Here is a 21581-nt window from a genome sequence, read left to right as displayed (position 1 = left end):
TCTTAATATTGGTCTGAAAATGAATCGTAGTATCTTCGATGGTCAACTACCGGGTCTGGAGGATTGGGCCTTAGGCCTACTCACTCTTTTGGCCCAAGACTAGTCTAGGATGACTTGTGGGGCAAGTGTGCGCATGCAGTCATTCTCGAGAATGCTATTTAAAGATTAGTCAATATTTATTTTATCCTAAAATTTTTAGTTAAATATCTGAATCTCAAGAATTCAGGATACTTTTGTCCCGAGAAATTACAAAATTAAAATTTAAAGTGCATTGATTAATTTCTAAATAGCAACCCTTTATAGTGGCTGCTACCAGGCTTGTCTAGCAATTATTTCCTAAGCCCATCCTAGATAAAAACCCGTAAAAATAGCACGGACTAGCCAGTTTTCGGACTGGTCATTCAAAAATAGCCAACGTTTTTCAAGTCATTGAAAAATAACCACTATTTTGCTGCAACAGAGACCAGTCCAGCATAATATACTGGAGTTCGATGCACTTGTGTATGAACTTCCAGCATATTATGCTGGAATTCCAACACACGGAAAGTTCCAGCATAATATACTGGAGATTCGAGCTCATGTGTATGAACTTCCAGTATATTATACTGGACTGGTATACTTTGTTGGAACTCCAGTATATTATGCTGGAGTTCTAATGTACTTATGCTGGAACTCAATTATATTATGCTGGAGTTCCAGTATACTTATCTTGGAACTCTAGTATAATATGCTGGAGTTCAAGTATACTTATGCTGGAACTCCAGCATAATATACTGGCGTAATTTTCCGGATTTTAAATAGTGTTTTCGCTCAGATTTATCTTTACATGAAAAGTGGCTAAATTTCTATTACTTTTGAAAGCGTGACTATTTTTGAACGACCACTTGTAAATTTGGCTATTTTTGAATTTCCCCCTAAAAAACTTGCATATGTGTTTCCACCAAAACAAATGAATAATCCTATTTTTAGGGAAGTTACACGTTTGATTGCTCTGTCAAAATATTTACAGTCCCCAGCCAATTAGATATTTTATACACCAATTATGTTATACGTTTGCCAATTTTCTTTCTTTTTTTTTTGGGCGAGCGGCTATATAAGTTAATTTCTCTATATTATCTTTACCTTAATTTTTTATTCGTCAAGCTAAAAATCTTGGTTAGTTTGAAACACCGGCAATTTTTAATTATCACTCTCCTCTGTCAAATTTTTTAGCTTTCTTTTTTCTCTTTTGCTATTATAATGAAGTAATTATTATTAAATGAGTTCAAATTTCATTTATCGATAGAGTAAAACAAATTTATATGGTCATGTCACTTAAAAAGAATTCGTCAAGTGCTTATAACAGACATGAGTTATTGAACTAGAGAAAAGATTGAGTGACCTGCTGCAAGTGACTAAATTACTGCAGATGATTTTCACTTGACCCAACTTTTCCTTTTTAAGCGCCGCAAATGATTTTCACGTCTCAAACATCTAACTTTAGATGTTGGTTCAAATGGTATCACCACTGCTCTTTTCCCCTGCTCTTCGGGCTGCATAGAATACCAATAAAATAATGTCCTCAGGCATTTAATTGAGTTGAAATACCAGTACTGTTCCATTAAGATCATTTGTTTCCTTTCATGCTTGGCTTGGACTTTGGAGTCATTAACCTTTGTAACATCTAAGTTTAGAAAGCTTAAATACTTTGATTTTATAAACTTCAGTAATCACGCTACTTTATAGCCTTATATGTTCAAACAATAGCGTGCTATCTGATTCAAGGAGGAAGAAGAACAAATTGAAATCCAAGAGAACATACAGAAAACATCCCTCTACGTTCCGGAAGCTATATATATTGGAATGTGCCATGGAGCTAACCTAACTTGAAAACAAAACCACTGGTGAAAGAAGCAAAATTGAAAAACTGAAGTTATCGGAAGAATTTAAAGAGAAAAATCTGAATATCGAAGTAAAACTATTTACAAAAAGAAATCTCGCCTCAACTTCAGTAACCACGTTTAAGCCTCAACAGAAGCGATTTCTTCCTCTGCTCTGATCTTCAACATCGATACACATTATCGCATGGTTAATGCATGCTGTCAAAATAAAATAAAATTTCTATAGTGCATCAATGCATCAAGAATAAACAGACGTCACAGATGCAAAAAAATCTCAGGGAGAAAGGGAGATAATACCATATAACAAGTAGAGTCTACTGAAACAATGAATCCATACAGCTGAAATTAGTATGAAGTTTCTTCTCATCGATTATCTTGTAACAAAAATCTTAACTAGCAATTAAGTGCTGGTAATCAACAACAACAGCTAGACAAAGGAACTAGGAAATCAATTTGCCAGAATATCTTATGTGCACTTCTCATTTGATTGAGTAAGACGACAAATATAGGAGGTAAAAGTTATTAACTGCAGTGTTCCCTTGGGCAAAAATAAGCACGAGTACACAACCATACATTGGACATATACAGGAGTATTTGAGAAACGAGCTACTACATGCTCAGAAAATTATGGAAAAGCTTTAATAATTAGACTTTCACACTAGTACAAGAAAAATCTGACTTTGAACTAAATAATAAGCTTTAATGATTAGACTTTCACACTAGTACAAGAAAAATCTGACTTTGAACTAAATAATGGAAGCAGAAATAGTTACCTTTGCAAATAACAGAAAGAATAGCAAAATAAAAAACCATAAAGTCCACTACAATTGGCCAGTAAATGATGGAAGTGGAAAGAGTTACCTCTGCAAATAACAGATAGATTGGCCAACTAAAAGACCATATAGTCCATGACAATTTGCAGTAAAGCGTATAATGAACAATGACCATTGGCCTCACATGAACATCCGAAGACTTGATACCAAGTAATCTCAAAAGGGGGCCTTGGACATTTGGCAAAAGATTGGATGCTAGCAATCCAATTATGAACCTCTTCCTCCGTCTCAATGATAGTACAATCAACAGCATTCTCCAGTGAACAGCGTAGAGCTGACATTTTCATCTTTATGTACGGCCAGTATTTCATTCCAAGATGTTCAATATGATAAGTGATATGCTTCTGCGAAAGTGTATATGATCAAATTCACCAACCCAATCCGAGGATATACTTCTTGCCTGATGGATAGGCAATCTACTCAAAATCTTACAGAGAGACAGAGAGTGACACAATAGGAGGAGAAATAAACACAATTTCTAATTGACAATACCAAAAATGTAGAAGGCCCTCAAAAATAATAGATCTGGAACGTATAATGATCCCAATGGACCCAAAGACTCGAAGAAATAATAATTTTAATAATAATAATAATAATAATAATAATAAATTAAAAAAAAGCAACAGATAAGGACTGGAAAAGGCAAGTCCAAAGAGAAGACTCTCCTCCTGTCAAGTATTCTCTCAGCTACATGCATAACCTGACAATAAAGGAAAAAGTATAAGATCAGATAGCGCATGTGAGAAATCAAAAGACTACAACCGCAAATATGCATAAAATGCCAGCATGCATCTCTTTATCAAATGCAAACTTCTAATGAAGAATGAAAGTGCATTTGAATAACATAAGGTGCATTTAAATAACATAACATTTCCGTTGAAAGAAAATGAGTACATGGGGAAACAATCACCTCACTTTCAATAACAAAATGGCATGTAAATCCCCGAAGTTCCAGCACTCACCTTTGGAGCGAATAAAGATCATTCATCCCACTAGGGGGCAAGGAGAGGAAACGGAAACAGGATATAGAAAACTCACTTGTGTACTCCCCTTGTTCTCTTCTTTTTGCCTTCTTCACTGAATAACGCGTAGGAACTAGGAAACATCATGAACCAAGATCAAGCCACTTGGAGAAAATTGCCAAAAGCACACAGCATAAAATGTTCTTTTGATTCCATGGAGCAGTTCCACAGATCAGAGCAAGAAATTGATATAGGATCACTAAGAGATTTCATCTTCAAACTTATCAAAGAAAAAAAAATCATCTTCAGTAAATAAATTTCTTTAAGGGAGGGAAGATAGAGAGTTTTGTTTTACTTATTCTCAGAAAAAATCAAGATTTCAAAATGAAGTAAGGATATGATGCCTCAAAATGTTATGTATATTTGTTGCAACAATAACAATCCTAAGCTGTACACATACCAAAACTAAAGAAAAGTCAGAAGTGATTCAAAAGAGAACCCTGAACTGAAAGAAAGAAAGGGCTACTTTTTCCCTAAATAATACAGCTTCAAATCTGACTACCAATTGTAAACCTAATCTTGTTATCTCCGAAGGAATTCACGTCTATCAGCAGGAGTAGAAGTATAACATTCACATGGCAAAAAAATTTCTTTTCAACCGACTTTTCCACCTTGAGAATGTTTTTCTTGCAGGCACCCTGCTACAGAAATATCAAAAGTGCCAAATTTATGGCAGGACAATTGATCAGTCTCTGACTATAAACAGATCCACAAGATGCTCAACAAAACGGTCTTGTCTTTCATGCCTGCAGCTCTATAGAGAACTAGCTTAGCGAGGATCATTTTTTAATGAGGAAGACATTCCTCACTCGCCAATGATTGTTGTATCCACTAGTGAACAAATAGATCAGACTAATCACCCTGTGGCAAAGCATCAATAAGGATGATTATTCATCCGTGGTTCCATTATGATTTTGCACCCGGCTTCATCAGCATATACCTTTCTATCAACTTGTCTACGAAATCTCTAATCTGCAGATTTACCAATACAACAAATCAAAGGCAGAGAAGCAATGAAAAGAGAAAACAAATATCAAGCACATTGAGCAAGTGCTATGAAAAACACAAGTATTTCTTTCGAGTAAATCTCCAAACAGATCCATATAATTCTTAGTCTTTTTTATTTTATCATAATAATCCTTGGTATTTTGATCCCAACTGTATCCATTGTTCTCACTTGGACCTACACGCACTCTTTTTTAAAGGCGACAATCTGCCCATTACCGGCAAATGGGAGGTGTTGTCCCAAGTGGCAATGGAGGGTACAATATGATGACAGTGTGGGAGAGAGGGGAGAGTGGCACTGTTAAGAGTGTGATAGAGGGAGTCAGAAAAATTGGCAAGGTACAGAGCAACATGGTTTTGGATGGGAAGGATGCTCTCCAGGAGCAAAAGAACAACAGGCACCAAACTAGGGAGGAGGTATAGTTGTTGGGTTTTTTTTTTTTTGGGGGGGGGGGGGGGGGGAGAGGGGAGGAGAGGAAGCGGAAACAATGGAGGCCAGAAGCAGGGTATGGGATTAAAGAAGAGTAGACTATATTGCTGGTGGGAGTGGGGTGGTGGACCTGCAACTCCTTTTCCTTCATTTCCTTTTGCATGTTTCTTTTCTTTCAATTTTTTTGTTTTCAGAACCTTTTGCTAATAACTATTTTGCCCTGAATTACATCAAAACACTCTCACTGAGGGGTTTCAAATGGGATTTAGATCGGTGCTTTTGAATAATGGGAGATAACCCAACCAGCCTACTGTTTTATCCAGATCAACATGATTGGGCTGATATTGATTCAATGGATTTCCACAGGTAAATACTTTGATTGCTCTGGGTATTTGGGCTTAAATTGACACTACTCTCATGGTAGGCCACGAAATCACGTGTTTTCATTGGCGATAAACAAATGGACCAATTAAAATCAAGATCACGACTATGTTATAACAACTCGATTAGGACCAAATTCATGGCTGAGGGCACGGTTAGGGTACTGTTTTGAGATTACTGTCTAATCAAGATTGGGACTATGTTACAACCACCTAGGAACAAATTCATGGCTGACGGCACACTCAGGATATGGTTTTGTGAATTACTGTTATCGAAAGATGAAGGCATGGAGGAAGACATAAATAAGAAAATTACTCAACTGAACCTATTAAACGATGTAAAAAGGTGACATCAACTGAGAGCAGTTTGTACCTTGTTTTTACGTTTGGAATCAAGAAATTCGTACACCAGCATTGACTTTTCAGCATCAGTGGCATGTTCCATTACCTTGAGTTTGGAACAAGATCAGTTCGCAAAGGATAGATATAAAAAGAGTAACGAACCCAAATTATGGGAAAAAAAGATTAAAGAATCCAATAGGCTAGATAACTAGAGGTGAGACATGACAGAAATCAGACCTTTGTAGCAGTTTTCTTCATTATTGATTTATACCCTTCCTTATCGAGTTTCCGTGCTTTATAAAGAGGCATCAGCAAAGATCCAACATAATCTACAACAGCCTGCTTGATTCTTTCTGCTCCTTTCGGCTGATCATGCAACATCTCTTTATTTACAGTAATTTGTGAAGCGGAGCTCTCACACACTAACACATCATGCTTCCTCATAAGCATTTTGGAACTCATGTTTGAATCCTCTTCATCAGTGACATGCATCACTGGATCATAGAAATCAGAATTAGCAGCAGCTGCTTGACATTGCCACATTTCAATGGCATTGTAATCCTTTATCCCTATACTACTTGAGCTATCAACCCACGCTTTGGTGAATATACTACTATCTACAGGTGCACTTTCGCCTGAGTGCTCCCTAAAATTAAACTGACATGCATTGTCATTTGAGAGGCTACGCTGCGAGCGATTATCAACAGACATTCTTGAACTGTCAAGGTTTACACCAGCAGCAGAAAAATCAACAGACCAATCCCTCACTCGGCAGTTGCGGGAGTCTATTTCAGATAAGCAATCTTGCCTTCCTACTGCACCACCAGGCCAATTCCTTCTGATGTCAGACTCATCATTTGCATATTGTTCCCGTCTAGCAAATTTGTGAAATGAGGGTATCTTAGGAAGCTGCAGAGGCATGTTACACTTAGCACCAGATGAAGCATAAGCCTGCAATGAAGTGTAATTATTGTACAGCTGCCTAAGAGAAGCCAAGATCTATTTATGGAAAAGAACATTAAACAGATAACATAATTTGCAATATAGAGCAGCCCAAAATCAACATAACAAAAGAATCCAACATTGTGTGTTTCCCCTTTTTCTAATAACTAGTCTCTCTGCACGTGCAACGCACGTGTATGCCATATCATATTTACACGAAATATATATACTAAAAGTAGAAGCGCATATTCGAAAAATATTAATTTAGTGCTAATACAAATTGGAACAGCCTAGCTAGCATTCTCGCGTAACCTTTATATCTTTTATGAATAAGTCAAAAGGCATACTCTTCGACAAACTATAAGTCCGTTTTCTAGCCATCACACTATCAATTAAATTTTGGTATATCTCCCTGTTGAAATTTGATTGCTCCAGTAGACGTTGTTGGAAGCAACATTCTTTGATAAACTTTATCTTCTCTATATCCCTCAACCGCATAACAATATCTATTACGCTTTGGCATAATTGTCTTCCCATAATTGATTGCTCTTTTAGAAAATATTCAAGCCTAGTTTTTTTATTTTAATGTACATGTCATGCACAAGATTTTCAGCTTCATCATATACACCTAAAAGTAATTAATATTTATTTATACATATAAATAGTAGAGTTCAAATCTCACAAGTGGATATGAAAGGTTAAATTACATAATTTTAGTTTTTTTGTCCAGTTATGAAAATTAGGTAATCAAATAAGATAAAATTAAGGAAAAAGATCCATATATCCTATGTACTATTCAAAAAAATTCGATTTCTTATGTTTCAATAAATTCTTAAAGGTCGATATCGTTCTCGGGTGATCGACCATGGTCCTTTCTTCACATTAGGCTTATCAGAACAAGAAGCTCTCCTTCCTCTTTCCCGCTTAACTAAATGGGACTTAAATAAACACAAATTCGACAAAGTAACACTTATAAGATGTGAAAACAAATTAAAATGAGACTTGATTAGATAAAGAGAAAAGCGTAGTAGGAAATAATTACAATGATAAATTTAAGTATTGCTTTGTTCCTCTACTTTCCTAGCGTGATTCAGATATAATAAATATATATTAGTTACCCCAATTTGTAAGAAGTATATTGTCTATATGTATGTAACTTGAGGAATGTATCAAATCAAAAGCGGTAGAATAGAGGCTTACAAAACTGTAGGTAAATATATGTGTAATTTTTATATCCATCTCAAATATATGTAGGATCTTGTCTGCAAGAGCAAGAAGCAGATAATAGCCGTGTTATAAGTTATATGGCAACATCTTTCATCTGAAATCCATATTCTAGAGCTATCTATGACAAATCATTTTACTATTTCATTAGAATTGCACTGTAATCTTGTTTTGCAAGAAGCTCGGGATATATTAGAAAGATTGCTAAAGAAGAAAGAGTCACATGTCAATGAGAAGAAGAAGAAGATGATGAAATGCCACAACAGTTAAAGTTCCAAATGAATTTACATATGCAATTTTTTGCTTTTATAAGGAGTTCTTTTACTCTTGAACTTATTTTTCTTCCGAATTTTATTAACATCTTAGATCTATAAATTGACTCATCTCCATAAGGGCCGAATGAAACCAAATTTTCATGTTCGATTTTGAATTAAAGATGTTAAAAATAATGAGTTGTGGTCAAGTCATATTTCATATGAATAGTTTGCATATGTCTAGATATTGTTAATATCTCCATGTAGAAAAATAAACATAGCATTTCAAATATAAAATTTTAGTTACATAATTTATGAGTTGAATATAGATAGTAATTTCTCTGAATTTAGGAAAAAATAACATACTTAAAAACTACATAACGATGTACTAAAACTGTAATACTTAAAATATTTTGGAAATAGTTATTGCCATACAACTCATTGGTTTTGTTTTAGGGCATCGCATATTAAATTTACCTTGAACAGTTGGGACATATTCAGAGTTGTGTAATTTAAAAATGATATTAGATATATACCAATCTCCATTTGATCATGCCCTTGTAGAGTTTAAATTTTAGTGGATAGTATGATTAGAAATTCAACACATGATGACATGCTTTTGTTTAATTGAATTCAAACTTAAGTAGTTCATTTATGACCTTTAGTTTTATTTGCGCTCGGTCTTTTATGATGAAAACGTAAATGGAATGCACTGTGAATGGCCCAACGGTTATGTTTGACAAAAATATTATAGAAATAGTACTTAGTAGGTAGTTAATTATACGTCCTAATAAAAATATATATGTATAAAATTTAATCACCCCTCAGGACTTAAAACGTTGAAAACTATATTCAAAATGTTTTAACAACTTGAATGTTTCTTTTTTAACAAACGGGAAAAAATATACGTTGAAAATAAACACAGAAAAGAATAAGATTAAGATATAGAGAACTTACTTTTACCATTGATACATATTGACCTGAACACAAAAGTTGAAGTGTAAAATATCTGAACAATAATCCTGGCGTTCTATTTGCTTTGGCAGTGTTGAAAACCCCAAAGGAAATTGGACAGTGGACACCGATCAATTTTATATGTGAAAAATGTGGGATAAAACCATGGGAATCTTGAGTGAATTATAAGTTTTCCTATCATAGCCTTTCACTTTCCATTTAACCAATGTAATGTCACAAGGATAATTTTTGAAACGTTGGAAAAATGATTTGAGTCCTGAAACATAATTCCTCTTCATGGACTTCGGATTTGGTGTTGCCGCTATCTTCTCTATTAGCCAACGGTTGGATATATTATTAACTGTTACAAGGACACAACCTTTCAGAAAAGCCACTTACTTTTCTTCTTCATAATTAATAAGGACATTTTAGTAATTCAACTTTTAACTTTTGAGGTTCCCATTTTTATAATAATATAGATAGATTCGCATACTCGAGGAATAACCCAAAAACCAGTAAAATGTAGCATATTCCCAGATGGAAACAATGAATCAATACGATCAGTAAATCTAGGGGATATTAAATTATAATGAACTAACCTCAGCAGCTGCAAGAGCAGCAACACGAGCAGCTTCTGCAGCGGCGAATGCAGCCTTTTCATCCTCAGACATGGGAAAATCTTGCCTTTCCTCAGTGGTATCATTTTGCCTTCCTACTGAAGCTTGAGAGGTTGATGGTTCAACATCTGGAATAGTTTCCAACGTGGCTAGCTTGACATTCAGCTTCTTGTTGTTGGCATTGCGAATTGGTGGTTTTCCAGATGCTCCAGTGTGTTTACTCTTTGAAGTATCAGCAGCAGTGGATTGCCTTAATAATTTCAGACCACCATTAGCAGCCTTCTCCTTTCGAAAAATTTCTATCCACACATTGACAAGCTGACTTGCTATGGCACGTATGTCACGGCTAGTATGCACACAGACTTTTTCTTTTACAGTTTTCCCGATACCTGAATAAAAGATGACAACAATAGGATCAATAAAATCAATACAAAGACGAAGCAAATGCACCAGTGATATGATGATTATAATGATCATTAGCAATTAACGGATATACAACACAAATACTTTGGGTTTAACGCATAGAAACTCAAATGCAAGAAATGGTTATAGAGAATATAGATAGCCCCGGTGGCATATGCAAGTAAATAATTGGGAGGTAACAATTAGCTAATATCAACAATATGGGAAAAAAGCCGAACAGTTTCAAAGAATATCGCAGTAACTGCATCTCCAACCACCAACCCCCGAAATACCCAAAAAAAGGTTAACATAAAAGATGACTAGAAGGAGAGCAGGATAGGAGGAATGGGGGGGTAAGTTCCTTTTCTCAAAGGTACCTGACAGTCGGACTGCAAGCAAATCAGTTGAGACCTTTACTAGTATACGAACACAATGACGCAAGAGTTGGGTCCCATCTTTGCCCAAGGAGTCCTGTGACCAACAAACATGAGTCAGACAACAAGCAATCTGTGGTCGACAGATATGGCATGAAACTGAAATATGTGAGGAATCATACCAGCATCCACAAATTAAGTGTGCTAAGGCCTTCTTTAGTTCCAGCAAAAGATCTCAACACTTCTACAGGAAGTTTCAACAGTTCTTTCGCGAGATGCAATCTTCCTGCTGTTGTGTTGGCATTACAGAACAAGTCCCTTAACAAATTCTCCCGGGTCAAGATCTGCACCCCATCCAAAGAGTTCTTGCACAATACACTTGAGAGCTCTACTGCTTCAAGTCTCTTCATAATGTCCCTTATTTCACTCCTTTCAACATCCGAATGCCTCTTTGCATCCTCCATCGCCTCTACTTCTGCTGTGTAATCAGTACCTGTAGTCAATATATCGATTATGCGCACAGCTTCTCGTAACCCACTCATCATTGCACCACCAACTGTGTCAGGGTGCTCCTTGCAAGTAGCTTCACCCGCAAAAAATATACAGTTCTCCACAGGCCTGCCCAATATGTCATAATCTTCTCCAGATGACCCGACAGCCACATAAGAGTAAGCCCCGTAGCTATAAGGATCTTTTCCCCAGTCGGTGACCACAGAAGCAACTGGATCAGGTACCCTGTTCTCACCATAAAGCTTGCGCAGAACCAGTAATGAATGCTTTACATGGTCAGAGGAGCTCATCTCCTGGCCATCTATAGCAGCTTTTCCAACCACTAACGCTATAAGAACAGGTGCCCCAACAGTTTTCTTGACATTCCAGAACATAAAGCATCTCCCCCTCTGGTCTGTTTCTTCTGCAGTCGCACCAAAGTAATCAATAGAATCGTCCCAAAATACTTCAGGAAACTCCAACACAACTTTATTAAGAACACCAAAGCCGAGCCGTTGGATAGACAAATCTTTCCAGTAGGGTAAAGGTGGTGAAAATTTAATGGTTTCTGCCTTAAGACACCCTAATGGAACTGTAATAAGGACTGCATCTCCTGAAAACTCTCGTCCATTTGACGTAGAAACTTTTACCTTGTTAAACAAGTCATTTTTTGTCGGAATGTCTTCTTTGCAATATGAAATATCAGTTACAATGTGGTTTAAGTGAACGCAAAGTCCCTCACCCAGTGATTCAACAACGGAGCTGTAGCCGCCTTTAATCATACAATGAGCTCCACCAAAACCTCCATATGCATCATCCTGATTCCAATAAGGAAGAGAGACTTCTTTAAGTAATGCAGCACAACCATACTCCAAGTTGGCAAAATGCCAATCCATTACCCTCCTCTCAAGAGGGCTCAAGATCTCTATCTTAGAACTAAGATTTTGAGAAGTTCCCCAATCAGGAAGTGCCATGGATTCCACTGCTGTTACTGATGATTTTTGTGGTTCATTACCCATATGATTTCTTGCAAAACGAGCCTTGCGCCGTCTCTTAAGTGCATATTCTAAACCATCCTCCAAAGACATCCGCATCGCATGCTCCCCTTTTTGAGCAACCAACAGTACCATATCATCCAATAAGCTATTGAATTCTGCTTCCAATGCTTCATCTAGATCTGCTGGAACTTTCTGGCCAGTAGCTACATCGTACAGTGGACAATCACTGTTCAACACGGTCAATTCAAGACCCAACTGTGCACAAATCAATGAAGAAGGATCCGGTCTTCTTTCAGTCGCCACATCTGCCTCAATACCGGTAATAATGCTAGCACCAAGGTCCACCGGGACAGAGAGAGATGAGAGATCTGTAAAAACACGACCACCAATTCTACTTCTGGCCTCGAGCATGGTAACATGGAATCCTTGGCGTTTCAGGTGCCGTGCTGCGGTTAGGCCAGCAGGACCAGCACCGACAACAATTATTCTTTTTTTCCCTTTTGCATCACAACATGTGTTTTGCCTCTGACTCCTGAATGAGTCAGGTGGGAACCCACAAGTATCTTCTGAAATCACAAGATGTTTATCGGCTGTTCTACCATCAATCTCTGTACTGTTAGGAGGCAAAAAATCTGGATGTACAATATTCTGTAATTCACTATCCTTAACTTCACCTGAAGGCACTGGACCAACTGAACCTAAATCAAATGGTTGACAGGGTGACTGTATATTAAGATAACCATTTACCTGCAAATCATCAGCAGGACATTCTCGTTGCTCTGATAGAGTAGATAACTCTACGGCCGGCCTATCAATGAGCTGGCAATCAGTTCCACCGTTTTCTGTCTTTTTCCCTTCATCAGATAAAACATCATTCTTCTCTGGCATGACAATCTCAGAACTCTTTGATCTCCCAAGAATAAAAGAAACTCCATCATCCGTATCAGTAACAGGAGCTCCAGAGTTTTCTACAAATTTTTCTTCTGTCAAAATTTTCAAGTTGTGATCGACACCATTTTCAGCTTTATCCTTTTCTGAAGCAATTCCAAAATTTATGTAGCCCTGTTTAAAAGTGGTTAAACTGTGAAAAATAATGATAAACAAGCAAGCAAAGAGATGAACCAAAAATAGTTTAATGTAGAAAGATCATATTAAAAAAAGGGCAGATCTCCAGCTTGAATAAGAAAACTCCAATGTGAACTTGGAGGATTGCAAAATACTTACACAGTGATCAAGAAAAGAATAGATTTGCCTAATTAAAGAAGCCCGAGGTGATTCATCCGCCAAAGGGGTTTCAGACACTCCACATTCTGAAAGAGGTAAGACACGACTGATGTCTTTATTCCAAAGGCTCAAAATCTGATTCCTGCATCGCAACAAAGATTCACCAACCAACAGAAGTCAATAATGAAAATGAAAATATGAAAAATAACGAAGATTGAACTGCATCATAAAGGAAAGTTAACATGCAGTAAATTCCCTGATCCCAAACTGTACGCAAGTTAACAATGGAAAGTGCCAAAACCAAATTCCTTAAGTCACAAAACTCAGATTTATAATAGAGATAATAAAGAAGCTTTCAGGAATAGTTATTAGAGAGAGTTTTTTTATATTACAGAAATCCCGGTTTTTGGCGTGACTCAGTTGGTGCACCCGCCTTCCCCCCTACCGTTGTTCTAATAGAGAAACCCTGTTAAAAAGAATACCCGGAACAATATTCTAATTGTCTATGCATGTGCATACATATATTACCTGCCTAAGAGTGGCTTTAGAATAAATTATATCAGAAGAGGTGAGGTGGACATGTATAAATTCCAGTACAGGCTGCAGGTTAGGGTAAGGTGAGAAGCCTAAAGACCCATCCACCTGCATTGCACGAAAATTTTAAACTTTTTTACTGTTTAAAATTTTCTTTTTCAATTAGAATTTGTCTTATATTATCACCTTCCTAAATGAATCATCACCTCTCATGTTCCTAGTTCAAACTTTTGCAGCGCTCATGAATGCTATGTTTGGTTGAGAAGAAAGGGGCGTTGGAGGAGCGGAAATGGTAAAGGGGGATTGCAATGCTCATGAACGCTGTCTTATCCTCCCCTCCCCTTCTTGGAACCAAAGATAGTGTAATAGTATTCTCGCGGGATGCATCATGGAATGATTGGTACTTTGAATCTTTAGATAGATCTGAATCTAACAACCCGTCAAAAAATGAAACTACTTGCTCCCTTCTCTTACGCACCACCAGAGGATGAACGAAAGGACACACAAACGAGGGTGGAACACCTTATACTCCAACGGTTATGATAATTGCCTTCCAAGAAATTGACCTATGTTCGACTCCTCAGATCCTATGGTGTGGGATAATACTGGGTATGTTATTGTTGTTGTTGTTCATAAACTAGAAAGTATATTTAGCTCAAAATGATCTAAAATACTAAACAAAGTAAAACAACATAATATTGGACAAAGCAAATAGCTCTTTGGTTCATCAATGGTTACCACAGTAGTTAGACCATAAGAGAGGACACCAATGCACAACAGAAACCAATGAGTTGTTCCAATTATATAGCCAACTAATCAGATAAAATGTGCTGTTCAAAGCCTCCGCCATATCACTAAAAATATTAAGTAACTTTTTCCCCTTTTTATTGCTAACAAAGTATATATTTTCATATAGAAACACATGTAGAGCTTAAAAAATCAACTGTTGACACATGCTGTGTGCATGTTAAGCAATTTGAACTTTAAAATACATCAAGGGTTAGAAGATGACATATATTGTGTATATCAGTACATGCATTCATCAACCACAAAGTGGGATGTTGATTAAAGTTCCTTACTTTTATTTATGCAAGACAGTCGATCATTTCAAGATTTAAATAGATGAATTTTTCAATAGAAACAGCATTTAGAGCTTCAAAAATAAACAATAATACATCTTTTATTTATGCAAGACAGTCGATCATTTCAAGATTTAAACAGATGAATTTTTCAATAGAAACAGCATTTAGAGCTTCAAAAATCAACGATAATATATACACCTAATGTGTGGAGTACGTACATGTTAAGCAAGTTGAACCTAAAAAAAGGCAGAATAGCCTAGTAGACACCTATATTTGTTCCGGTTTGTCATCCCGGTCCCTATACTCCATGAAGTTTCATTCAAACACTTGTGCTTGATAAAAATGATTATTATAAACCCCTCTAACCGTTGACCAAGCTTATTTGGCCTTTGTTTATCTGACTAGGATGGAATGCGTGGTATGCACGAGTAAAGAGAGCGTGAATCTATATTTTTATTTTTTTTAAAAGGAAAAATTCAAATATAATAATGAAAAAAACAGAGAAACAATAAAAATAAAAGGGAAAACACCCCTTCCTCCCATCTTCAAAACCTTTACCTAACCCATCACCCCCATCTACTGCCTTCTACCCCATACCCTTCATCCATCAAGACCCCCACCATCACTCCCTTCTTCCTTTCTCCTGTTCTTCCCACTCTTTACCCTTTTTTATTTCAAGAACTTCAAAATCTCTCTCCTAAACTGTTCCACCCAATCACCACTAAGCCCACCACCACCAACCACTACGAACTCCGACAACGTTTCACCCTAGATTTTGACAACCTCTACTTCCAATCCCTGGTAGATCTTCTTGTCAACACTCGCCCTTCCGATAGGCCATGACGACGACGATAGCAATATGAAAAATTTGGGATCTCTTTGGGTGGAAGAAATGGTGATTGGAGGAAAATTGATGAGATCTATGCTGCCTTATAGTTTCTGCAATCATTTCATAACCCAAAAATTGAATCCTAATAGTTTCAGGTGCAACAATTATGGTGAGATAAAAGAGAGAAGAAGTTGAAGCCGGTGAATTTTTGAGGTTCTCTGAAAATCGAGAGGGAAGGTGAAAAATGGCGTGAAGGAGAAAGAGAATCTGGTATTAGTAAAGAAGAAGATGATGATGTGGATTATGTATTTGACATGGATCTGATGTGTTATCCATGTCACGGCAAGTGAGACTCCCGCATAATAGGAGGGGTTTAAAATATTCATTTTGATCAAATACAAATTATGTTTAAATGAAACTTTGTGGAGTACAGGGACGGGGATGACAAACTGGAACAAGTATAGGTAGTATAGGTGTCTACTAGGCTATTCTCCCAAAAAAAAAGCATCAAGTGTAAGAATGATGATAATGATACATTTCATTCAAAAGGCAAAAACCACCATATTAAATCTGTAAGACGGAAGGAATACCAAAATAATTCCATGCATGCATAGATATTTTCCGCAAAGATATATGCCTGTTTCAATAAATAAGATAATGCATTAAACTAATTTGTACTGCAAGCACTCTTAGTTGACAAAATTTTACAAAGTAACTAGAAGGTTATGTGATGCGTTACATTTTCATGCAAAATCAGGGTGCGGTCTAGCGGTCAATGAAGTGGATGAGAACCATGAGGTCTCAGGTTCAAATCCCAATGGAGGCAAAAATACTAGGTGATTTCTACCCATTTGTTTAAGCCTTAATGGACAGAGTTACCGGGTAGTTGTCGCTGGTGGGAGGTAGCAGGTATCTCACGGAATTAGTCGAGATGCGCGCAAACTGGCCCGGATACCACGGTTATACAAAAAAAAAGCCCCCACCATATCACTGAGAGGGAGAGAGAGCAAAACGAAAGAATAAAATTCAAAATCCAAGAGAATAGGGGAAGAAAGATACTAGCCCCTAAAGGCTTTAGTCTAGCGGTAAAAGCACAGCTTGTGATGTGTGGGTTAGGCTCACGCCACAATTTCGAACCTTGCGACGGACAAAAGCCTGGTATTTAAATAGAGAAAGGTAGAGGGGCGGGCCTATTATCCATTGGGGTGTGCATTCGATTTTGACCCTTATCGATAATTACTTATCGATTATCGATTTGTACATATGCTTATCGTTATTGTTACAATAAGGTTTTGATTTTTTCGATTTCGATTTATCGATTTTGGGGGCTTATCGATTACACCAATAAGAAAATTTACGGGATTCCACGGAAAGTATATCGCTATAAACACGCCTAACTAATATGGACAAAAAGAAGCTAAAATAAGACGAACACCGTTTATAACATAAAAATTGCGTCAACAAGCACATGCAACAAAACTAAAGTAAGGGATCAAATGTATACCACCAACACTCCAACGGTATAAAAAAAAATACATCATCACGGCTAATTCTGTTTTCCATTAATTTTAACTTCATTCCCTTGATCTTTAAATATGATCATTCCTTAAATGTGGTAGAGGAAATAATAGGATTAGGGACTTAGGGTAAAGGAAAGGGTATTATAGAATAAGGGTAAAAAAAAATTGACTTTTTAGTATATCTTATCAGTTTATCCAAAGAGGACAATCGAAATCGATAACTCGATAAGGAAAATTTCGAAATCGAAATCGATAAACCGATAACAAATAATCGATTCGATTTATCGATAAACCGATTCGAATGCACACCCCTAATTATCCACCAAGTCTCGAACCATTCACCACTAGTGCTCGGGGATTTCTCAGTTATCATAAAAAAGGGGAGGAAAGATACTATGCTTTCAAGGCATACTTTATATACACTAAGCCTTCAAGTCATAAAACTAGCATCTTTCTCGGACTTAGATGTCTTCTCCTAGCAAAAAGCAAAAAAAAGACACTTCAGTTTTCTCTATGCATTCAATTCAGCATCATAACTATCAGAACCAGCACACATGTAAGATGTAACAAATCATACTCAATGTCAGCAAGGAGAAGAGGAATTGTTTGCAATGTCATCTGTCCAAAAGAGAAAAGAACTTTTTGCAATGTCATCCCAGTATTTACTGAAACTAACAAGATACAGGACCATTTTCCAAGCATCATTATTTCTTGTATCTTTCCCACCAGACTAGGCAGAGATAACCCGTGTGGATTATGTTGTTAGTTACAAATTAAAATATTAACTAAAACTTTCTCCCTAGTTTTTACTCTTAAGAAGGGTTCTTATCTAATGGTTCTTCAAGGAAAGCAGGAGCCAGGAGCATATTTATTTTTCTATGCAAATAGCCAGGGACTAGTTCATTTTTTTTTTTGGCAACAATGAACTGAGAATAAAGGAAAGATTATAAACATAATTTAGTTATCTCATGGACAAGGAACTAAAATAGTACATTTACTAGAAGACTGGATATGGTATTCAGAGTACAAGATCTGTCATTACCTGCATTCTAGATATTCCAGGAGTCCACCTTTGCGCTTCAGCACCTCCTTAAACTTGATTCTTTCTACTGGCCCAACTTCACGAGCTTTCAGCCCAACAGATACTGCTGCTGCCCCGCCATTTTTAGTATCCATACCTATCAACATAGACTCAAGCTTCTCTCTTGTTCTGAAGGAATGTCTACCATCTCCATCCTGATGACTGAGAAGAAAATCTTGCCCATGCACCAGAATTTCCCAATCAACATCACCCTCATAGGCCATGTCCCCATGCCTACGCTTTTTGGTCTTACGTGGAGCACGTTGACCAGAAAAGAGTCTCTGCCCTTTTCCCTCAGTAGCCAGTTGAGACTCAGTTTCTTCAGCAACGTTTTCATCACATTCTGGTGTAATTGATGGAGAAGATGTGGCATCAGCCTCATCATCTCCAGTAACAAATTCACGACTTTGATGATTGGCGCCTTCACAATTCTCATCAGCCAGTTGACTCTGATGGAAAGCTGAAGCGCATTTGCGCAATGAGGTGGCAGAATTATCAATAGTCATTTGTTCAGAAGAACCATAGATGTCATCAGCATTCTCCATGATTTGGTCCTCGTGCTTCATCTGGCTGGCAACTTTAACTTGTTGATTCCTTTCTATAGCCACTGGAGATAACCCACCCTCAAACACTTGACCATCCTCCTTTGACAACGAAACTGGAGCACAAGCTTGGTCATCAACAGAATCACCAGAAATTCGCTGCTCATCATAAATGTCACTTGAACGCTTATCTGCTGCAACAAAATTAGGCGTCAAACAAACTTGAGCATACCCACAACCTTCCGAGCCTGTCTCCTCCTTGGCTGCAGGTGGGCCTTCTAACAGGCAGATGGATGGCATCAAAGTTTGAATAGGCACATTTCCAATGCTCCCTTGTGGTTTATCAAGTTTGTTCAATAATTGAACGCTTCTACAAGAACCTGAATCATCTGCTCGGCTTGAAGAGCATATTTGATCATCTACATGAGTTTTCCGGCTGCTTAAAATTGCATTTGAGTTCATATCCATATAAGCATTGAACTTGGTTTCAGACACAGGATGCTCAAACTCAAGCTTCTCGATATTCTCAGGAGTACTGGTATGTAGAGACGAAATATCACGACCTGCTGTTATTGAATGATCACTAAATCCGTCCTTGGAAGCAGACTTTTCATGACAATTAGGACAGTTCTTCAAGAGACCCTCATCATGAAGATCCTTGCAATTTCCACCCGCAATATCATTCACACTGGCAATTTCCTCTTCTCTAAGTTTAATGTGACATGTGATCTCACCATCTAGGACACCTGAGACCTTAATGGAAGATGCATCATCTATCTCATTGCTTGATTTCAACAACTCATCATTGTTCAATGCAGAAGAAGAAACCTCTGGCCATGAAAGGTGTTGGACACATTCTTCCTTTATGGGCATTAACTCACCTGATTTTGACTGCATATCTACTGAAACTCTATCAAGTGCCACATGCACACTCTCATTGGATTCAGGAATTTCTTCAATCAATTTACGGCACATACTTACGGAAGAAACGGTTTCTGTTGCAATAGGGCTTGAGTTCAAAACATCACATAAAGCTTCACTTTCCTTCCCTCTTTTCAACTGCCAAGGACCGTGGGATCTCTTAATCAAACCAGATTGTGTTTTCTTCAGAAAAGCTGATAGTGAATCTTCAAGAATGCCACCATCAATGCAATTAGGAGAGCTTTTTCCACTCTTTTTATCACATAGCAAGGAGATATCCCCAGATACCTCCACTTTCTGTGGCTCCAAAGCAAGCTTTGGCCTCTTACTCTTTCTCTTATTTCCTTTCTCAAAACCTTTATCGATTGTCCCTTCAGATAGACAATCCACATCTGACCGACCCTTTTCCACAATCTTGGCCATTACGTTCACAGACCCATCCAGAGATTGCACTGTCAACTTACTTGAACTTTTCCCAGTAGTTGATACAGATCCACTATCCTTCTTAGGACCCTTCAACTTTTTCCTAAAACTAGCTAAGGTATCATCCATGCCAACCAAATCTTCATCCTTAACCGCTGCTTTTCGAACCACAGCCTTGTTACTACCTAGTTCCACCTTGACTTTTTTCAAGTTCTTTTTGCTTTTTAGCTTCAGTAAAGACCCAATAGGCTCATCATCTCCTGAATCAAACTCCATCTCGACACGCTTCTTAGGTGCTCTCTCCAACAATTTGATATTCTCTTCCTCCCCCATGCCCCTAGGGCATCAATCAATACACTCCCCTCCTCCACATGTAAACCCTAGCCAAAATTCCTTCAACACATTCAATATACAACCATTCCAGGGTACTGAATCAGCAAAACAAATCCAGAGTTCATAAATACAACAACATTCATATCCAAAAATAAAACAAATCTTCTTCCTTTTCCACAAAATTAGAGCCAATGCAAACAATTAATAATACTATTTCAGTTTTTCAGTTAACTAAAAGTACATTCAACATTAGAGCCTATGAATTGTTAACAACTACGAACAGCTCAAAATTGAGATGAAATAGTAAGAAATATTAGAAAATTAGGGTTTTTTGAGGGGGCAAAAAGAAGGATCGGACCTGAACGTTGGAGCTGTGTGTGAGTGTGTGGGGTCGCGTGAATGGAATCTTCTAGAGAGAGAGAGTGAGAAGAGGGAGGAAACACCCTCGCGCACGTTAGCGTTCACCGGCTAAAGGAAGAGAAGTTCGGCCACGGCCCTAAACCACACTGCGCCTACTGTCAAGGGACGTTGATTTGATATGACGGTAAATTTTTAGGGACTTTACACATAGACCCGCTTAATTTTTTTGTGTGTGTAATATTAGCCTTGTTTGACTTTGACCCAGGGAAGTGAGTGATTACGAGAAAATCGGATTATGCAACAGGCCAAACATTATCCTAGTTATATTTGGGTCATGTGTTGAAATTTGAACTTACGTTAATTGGTTATAGTCTGAAAGTATAGTGACGTGGTCTAAGTGATAGATAAATAAAAGGTCTAATATTAAATATTATGTGTGTGGATAAGTGAGACTCAATAACTATTGGCTTGTGATGGGTAGAAACTCTTTATAAATAGAGGTCAACCCCCCTTTCCTAGCTATTAGAAAACCCTAGGGTATTCTGCCTCTTGAATACGTGGTAACGGTAGATGTCCCATCAGTCAA

General features: G+C 37.4%; 1 protein-coding gene across 3 annotated transcripts; it reads right to left on the bottom strand.

Annotated features, from left to right (window-relative positions):
• Positions 1-4076: 4076 nt before the first annotated feature.
• Positions 4077-21199, bottom strand: LOC107795945 (lysine-specific histone demethylase 1 homolog 3). Of its 3 annotated transcripts, XM_075226117.1 has the most exons (10): positions 20994-21176; positions 19949-20730; positions 18378-19839; positions 13371-13512; positions 10842-13208; positions 10663-10756; positions 9866-10272; positions 6130-6843; positions 5924-5998; positions 4077-4707 (listed from the first exon to the last, which is right to left on the bottom strand). In XM_075226117.1, the coding sequence occupies exons 3-10, from the start codon at positions 19829-19831 to the stop codon at positions 4642-4644; spliced, it is 5319 nt and encodes a 1772-aa protein (XP_075082218.1). In that variant the 5' UTR covers positions 19832-19839; positions 19949-20730; positions 20994-21176; the 3' UTR covers positions 4077-4641. The 3 variants fall into 3 exon arrangements, with proteins under 3 accessions (XP_075082218.1, XP_075082216.1, XP_075082217.1); XM_075226115.1 differs by having other exon boundaries at positions 18378-20730; positions 20994-21199; XM_075226116.1 differs by having other exon boundaries at positions 19949-21176.
• Between the last annotated feature and the right edge of the window lie 382 nt (positions 21200-21581).

Source organism: Nicotiana tabacum, chromosome 12, assembly GCF_000715075.1.
Source record: "Nicotiana tabacum cultivar K326 chromosome 12, ASM71507v2, whole genome shotgun sequence".
Classification (NCBI taxonomy): domain Eukaryota; kingdom Viridiplantae; phylum Streptophyta; class Magnoliopsida; order Solanales; family Solanaceae; genus Nicotiana; species Nicotiana tabacum.
This window is presented reverse-complemented; position numbering and strand designations above follow the sequence as displayed.